Consider the following 7,011-nt stretch of genomic DNA (forward strand, 5'->3'; position numbering starts at 1 on the left):
AAGAAGAAGAAGAAGAAGAAGAAGAAGAAGAAGAAAATGATGAAGTAGAAGACAGGGAAGACAAAGAAGAACAAGAGTCACAAGGCTATCTATCTGAAGGTCTTTTGAAAGAAATATTTATAAATAATTACATGTACAGTACATTTATGTGCATCATGCTCGACATAACAGAACAACAACAACTTCTTGACAACTTACGAGTTGGTGAGGTGGCTCCTGGAGAGGAACCTCACGTTGGTGGACACGGTGAGAAGGAACAAACCTGAGCTCCTGCCCGTGCTGCTGATAGCCAGGCCAGTGTTGTCCTCGAGGTTCGTTTTCACGGCAGTCCCCACTGGTGTCCTACTTCACCAAGACGAACAAGAACGTGGTTGCTTCTGAGCACGCTGCACCGATAAGCCGAGATCAGTGATCGTTACGATGGGAAGACGGCTTTCATCTTCCACTACAATAGCAACAATGGCAGACAACCCTGACAACTTGATCGGCACGAACAGCTGCAGACGGATGACCACTCGCTGGCCCCTGGCCGTCTTCCTACAAGATTGTAGACGTATCTGCCTGCAACGCCTTGATTTGGCAAGAGACAATCCCGGATGGATGGCTAACAAGCGGCACAGGAGGAAGGTGTTCCTAAAGCAGCTGGGAAAGGAGCTCATGACTCCGTTCATCCTATCCATCCTGGCGCGTCTGGCCCAGATAGAACCCTCCGCTCCCATGGTGAAAGCCGCTTGGCTGCAGAGTTGTGCGGGCGCCGAAGGATGTCGTGATTGACCCAAGGGTCCCGTCTTCTCCTCCTCTTCGGCAGCTGCAGCCAGAGAGAGATATGTGTGGCCGGGTTAGGCAATCAGGTCTGCATGCCTGACTTCGGGGCTAGTAGGTGATAAAGTAAGCTGTGTAAATTATAGGGTTAACTGTGGCAATTGTGGGGTTAACTGCATGGGGTCTACCTGACCCAGAGGACATGTTGTGTGACACATGAGTGGGAACTATGACAATTATAGAGTAATTGCAATTGGTCAACCTGACCCCAAAGTATGTCTGTGCTAAAGTGAAGGACAGGCTGGGGGGGGGACAAGATTTGTTTTGCATATGCACCCTGCAACATAAACTATTGAATGTAATTAGTAAATTGTGGACACAGTAGGCTACAGTAACGCTAGTTATTTAAATAAGCTAAAACGTAATTTGCGCAAATGCCATGAACATATTACATGTAAATCTTTATAATCATTTACCAAAAGAACCAATCACGACTGCCTTATCTAAATTTTCATGAAAACTTGCCAATTTCAGCGTGTATTTGTGGATCGAAGGATTTTGTTTCCCGAAGCGAAGGGATTTTGTGAACAGCAAAACAGTGACTGTAAGGTGAGGGGCAAATCCTGCTGGATATCAGGCTTGGTCATAAACTGTAAAAAATCCAGAAAATGTACTTTTCTTTGTCCGATACTTTTGTAACTTTTAACTGAATCTCTGGGGTCAGAAGTTTTGCCTGTGGTCCCTGTTTGTACTTTTTCAAATTTCTGCTTTGTTTTACTGTTTCATGATCTTGAGCCTTTTTGAGTTACTGCTGATATAGACCCAACATTTCCTGATTTTGCTGCTTCATAAGATTGAAATTACAAATTAATATGGGCTTTTATTGTCAAGAATTTTGTGTTTCCATAGATTTATAGAGGCTCCCTTGACAATAAACTCAAGTTCGCCGGCTTCTATATAGCAAAATAATCAAGTTTGAAAATACCATAATGGCTGAAATACACAGTTACTATTAGGCAGAAAATTAAGAGATAAAATATTAAGATATGGCTGGAGTATACTGTATGTAAAGAAACAAATAACAATAAGGAATGGTACATATAACGAAGTAGAACAGTCAAAAAGTATGCAATATAAATACTAAATAACACTATTTCATCACAATGTACAAACTGTAGCAGACAGTTTCATTATTAAATGTGGCCATCAAATATTTTGCAAAAATCATTATTCCCAATGTTCTTGATGCTTGATCAATATTACCCTACCAATTCAGAGAATGTGCAGTCAATGGATTTAGTCTTGAAAGGTTTGGATTTGGATCCAAAATTTTTCCCTTTGGATTAAGGTTCCACATGCGTCTTGGTGGCTGTATGTGCACATAATGCTGAAATAATGGGGGTGGATAGTGGTGTGGGAAGCCAGCTTTGCACCCTGTTGGCTCTTGAACACACTTTAGACCAAATTAGACCAATTAGACCAAATTAGCTCCACCCAGACCAAACCCCCTTGTTATCGGAGCTTATATAAAGCACCTGTATCATCATGGCTGCCTCTTGGCTTTGGCTCTGCCTGATTGTTGCCACACAGGACCATGTCTGTGACTTTTAGTCTGCTGACTGTTATCTGCCTCGGCCTGGTTAGGGATTCCAAGCTCCCCTGCCTGGAGTGGTGTGATGAACTCTCCCTTAGCCTATTGAGTACATTTGAGTGAAGGTTGTCAGCTGTTGTTTTGCCTTAGTTTAGTTGTCTTTGGATTTTAATCATTTTGGTACATGTTTGTTAGTAGTTTGTTAGCTAGTGTTTTCAGGGTGGGCAGTAGACCCTTCACTTCACCCATTGTCTTGGTCAAAAAGAAAGATAGCAACCTTCGGCTATGTGTGGACTACACGCTGCTTAACAGCAAAACACAAAAGGATGCCATCCCCCTGGCATGAGTCATTTTATATATATATATATATATATATATATACACAGTATATAAAACAAAAGTTTGAAGCAGGTGTGAAAACATTAATTAAACACGTGTCAGCACGTTTTTACTGTTTTGCATGCAATACGCATGTTCACTAACCATATCCCACAATCCCCATTCCCAATCCAAAACAGATTACAGAAAAATCCATCATTGTTCGTTTCAAACATGCATTTAATGATCAGTAAAATATGTTGTCATTATGTATTCAAATAAATTCACGTAATTACTTTATATAAGCATTTATGTAGTTGGATGACATTTTAAAAAGGGACTCCATTAGCAGGAACCTGGCTGTTACAATGAAAGAGCCCAGGCTGTCAATCAATATCTTCCAGTCATGCGGGTCCCTGATTGGTCCTGGCCCGTAAGTAACCACGTACCCTGCTTAGCAATAGTTACCCCATTGGTTTGTTCATTAATCATTATCAATATATGAATGTAATCTCAATAATACTGTTGGACAGATACGTTGATGAATTAATTCATTTAAATTGTGTGATAGGGCTACTTGTACCTGCTGCATCATGAGCGTATGTACTCTGAATCACAACAAAAATAACAGTAATCAGTGTCTAATTTTCAAACAAAAACAATGAGATTTAAGACTATTACATTTAAATCAATACAGTGCAACAATGTAAGCCATCATGTCCAATAGCAGGGAAGGTTTTTCATAATAAGAATGATGCAAAATTAAAAACTATTTAAAATGAACATTTTCTTTTCTTGAGTTTCACTATTGCGTGAGAAACCATCTCCTCCATGCCCAAACAGGTCATTCTGTGTTCCTCTGTTTGACACTCTGCTCTGTGGGCCAGTACTCGATCCAGGTTCTCTCTCCAAATACATACTGATACCTGGAGGAAGCACAGTGAAAAATACACATCTGTAACACTGGCACAAACATTAAAAGCCTCTTTAGCCCTTCCCACAATCACTATCATAGTGAGAGTAACAATAAGAAGATCAAGAAAGTCTTGATTTACTAATAAAAAACAGTTAAAACGTGAAATGCAAACTCCACACACGATCACACAAAGAACAAACTTACGTTTGTCGGTCATCTCTGTGAAAATCTTTGGACGTGCCCATGATGAGGTAGGTTTTACCCGTCTCAGATCTAAAGACCCCTGCAGTGGGATAAAGAGGAATGTGCGCTGTTTATTCAGAGGACCCACATCAAGAGTTCCTGTAATTCAAATAAGGAAAATAGAGAAAGGATTAAATGCATAGCTAATGGTGCAGTACAAAACATTAGTGTTGTATTCGCATATTCCCAGTGAAATCATGCTTAAAAAACATTTGGGGAAATACTTCTTTGCCTTCTTGCCAAGAATTAGAATGATACCTCTAATAATACCACTCTTATGACTGCGTAGCTTACAGGCCATTTAGCTTAGCACAAAGACTGAAAACAGAGGAATGGCTATCCTGGCTTTGCACAAAGAACAAAATCCACCAACCACCACTTCCATTTTTGTTTGTTTAAAACTCTTTGTTTGGTATTGATGGCGTGAACAATAATAACAGTAACTCCAGTGAAATGATTTGAAACTTGTTAGTGAGGACTAGATAGAGACTGTATTTAAAGCTGATTCTGGTTTCCAACTTTGTCCCAGGTTTGGCTGTTAAAACACAGACAGAGACAACTTCTCTCTTTTGATGCTTTATTACAATCAAGCAACATGCAATTTAGCTAACAGATGAAGAACACAAAGGACAAAATCACTAGCTAACTAACTTACTTTAAATGTGCAAGAACTATAGACCAATACAACAGTCTTAAATGAACTGACAACATATACAACCTACAGTTTTCAAAGACGCACGCACACAATCTGATTATCCTCTCAACACCTAGTCGCTTTTTCTTTTCTCTCATTTCTTTCGGTGTGGCGCGCACCCACTCGTGGTGTGAGGCACGTGTCCGCGCTGTTAGCCGACATGACAACCTCTTGTACAAAACTAAAGTAACAAGCCAATTTTGTAAAATGTTAGTAGAAAGTACCGGTATTTGTGTTAAAATGTAAACAGTAAAAATAAAAAGTTGGCACCAAACTCAAAACTAAAGTAAAAATCAGAAATATTAACTTTTGTACAGTCAGTATTTGTACTTCGTTACTTCCCATCTCTGATTTTGAATATTTTTTTCTGTCTGATTGAAATCACCATTGAGATTCATTGTGCCCAAACCATTTTAGAAAGAGGTAAACAAATTGTTATGTCTCTATCACCTTTAAGGGACCTTGGAAAGACGTCAATGTCTTGTACATTTCAGGCAGTCGAAAGATAAATACCTACCTTCTTTGATGACTTCCAGTACCTTCACTTTGTGAATGTCAGTGGACAAATCTTCTTTAAAACTTTCCACTCTCACTTTGTACACTGAGGACAGACAAGTTGTTCGCATATTGTAAGCTCACTTACTTACACTAAAATACAACTTTTTGGGGGATAAAAGTGCTTTATAAATACAATCCATTCACACTTTCTTACCAAAATCTATTATGCTGGTCTGTGTAGTCTCACAGACCTTATCTGTTCGCTGATCATTGGAGACTTTGTCCTTCTTCTGCATACTGCAGTTCTCTGGAAATACACAAAAGGCACAACGTGAACACATTACTGATCAAAAAAAGCACATGTGGATGTGTGTGAATGGGTTGATGGGTGCAGTGTTGTGCCTGAACGCATTCATTGAACAATAGTTCATGAACTCGTTCATATTTTGGGCGAACATGAACCTGACATACTGTATTACTGCCTGATGAATGTTACTGTGAACTCGTCCATTCTGGTGTCTATTATAGCACGCTCTAGTTTCACTTTGTTCAATAGGGTGTCAGATTTCTATAGAGCCTTTCAGACAAAAACCCAGCTAAAACACACCGTAAACAGGCCTTAATATTTAGCGGAAAAAACACCCAATCTAGCAACACCAGCCACCAGTGTCGCAGCGCCGCATGCATATTAAAAAAAAAAGCAGCATGGAGGCGACGGCAGCAAGGAGGCGTTGTATGATAATTTAAATGAATTTTATGACAAGGTCGTGAGGATGGGAAAAATCTTAAATTTCTGTGCGAACTTTGCCCGCCAGCTTTCAAAAATAAAATCAACACTTTGGTCACATCCACAGGAAACGGCACATTGAACTGAAGAATCCGCCTAGCCTTTCAAGGTATGTGCAAGCAAATAAAATCTAAAGACAGTCAAGACAGATGAAATCTGACGCATAGTTTTGGTGTTAAAACTGATAAAATCATTGCTGTCTGTGGCATGAACTATGAACTGAACTACTTCATTTTAAAATTTCTTAACTGAACTTTGAACTAATTCATGTAGAAAGTGAACTTTCCCAACGCTGGAAGGGCGAGTTCAACTGTACTGTGTGTATAGTGTTTGTTGCCTTAATGGAACGATTGTGATGATTATTTTACAATTTACAATCTGGTGATTTAGTAAAAAAATTAATTCCACAGCCATCTCCTTCACCAGATCTTAAAAGGCACTTTACTGGAGGTACAGTAGAATCTGAAGTAGTACTACTCAGCCTGAGAAAATGCTTATACATTGTCCTCTGTAGCTCTGAAGGGAGTTGTCTAAACTCTGTGAGAATAATCCTGGTGATGTCATCATGGTTTGACCATAATTTTTAGCAAAGTTTGCCACTAATAGTGACCATGTCTGTCTGTTGGCCAGTGATCCCACAACTTTGGTCCAGATGGAAGAATCTCAACAACTAAAGGATCGATTTCCATAATATCCAGTAGAGATATGCATGGTGCCCCGAGGATAAATTTGAATGACTCTGGTGATTCCCTGACTTTTCTTGTAGCGCCACCAGCAGGTTTACATATTTCTCTTTTAGTAACACATCTCAACAACTATTTGATGGATTGCCATTAAATTAGATTCAGACATTTATTTTTTCCTAGGTACACACAGGTCATTATGTATGTGATAATCTGACTTTCTTTTTCTTTTAATTAAGGCTTTTTTTAAATCTTGATTTTTGTAATGTTCATGTTTATGACCAAGCAACTGCAAAATGAATGACATTTCCAACTAAGATGTGACAGCATGTCAGCATTGTCATTTTGAGCATAATAGCATTTAGCCCAAAATGTCTGCTGTACATTGGTAAAACTTGCAAGGCAAAGCAAGGCAAAGCAAGGCGAGGCAAGGCAAGGCAAGGCAGCTTTATCTGTATAGGACATTTCAGCAACAGGGCAATTCAAAGTGCTTTACACAAAATCAGTTAAACAGATAAA

General features: G+C 39.3%; 1 protein-coding gene and 1 long non-coding RNA gene across 2 annotated transcripts in view; one reads left to right on the forward strand and one right to left on the reverse strand.

The window, feature by feature from the left end:
* Positions 1-7,011, forward strand: part of LOC116700323 (uncharacterized) — a 95,236-nt gene that overhangs the window by 71,988 nt on the left and 16,237 nt on the right. The window lies entirely within an intron of this gene.
* Positions 3,489-7,011, reverse strand: part of LOC116700215 (complement C3-like) — a 30,112-nt gene continuing 26,589 nt past the window's right edge. The window contains 5 exon segments of the mRNA XM_032533209.1: positions 3,489-3,597; positions 3,792-3,855; positions 3,858-3,929; positions 5,042-5,125; positions 5,237-5,329. Of these exon segments, the coding sequence (XP_032389100.1) occupies positions 3,516-3,597; positions 3,792-3,855; positions 3,858-3,929; positions 5,042-5,125; positions 5,237-5,329 (395 nt within the window). The 3' untranslated portion in view covers positions 3,489-3,515.

The sequence above is a fragment of the Etheostoma spectabile genome, chromosome 2, assembly GCF_008692095.1.
Source record: "Etheostoma spectabile isolate EspeVRDwgs_2016 chromosome 2, UIUC_Espe_1.0, whole genome shotgun sequence".
Taxonomy (NCBI): domain Eukaryota; kingdom Metazoa; phylum Chordata; class Actinopteri; order Perciformes; family Percidae; genus Etheostoma; species Etheostoma spectabile.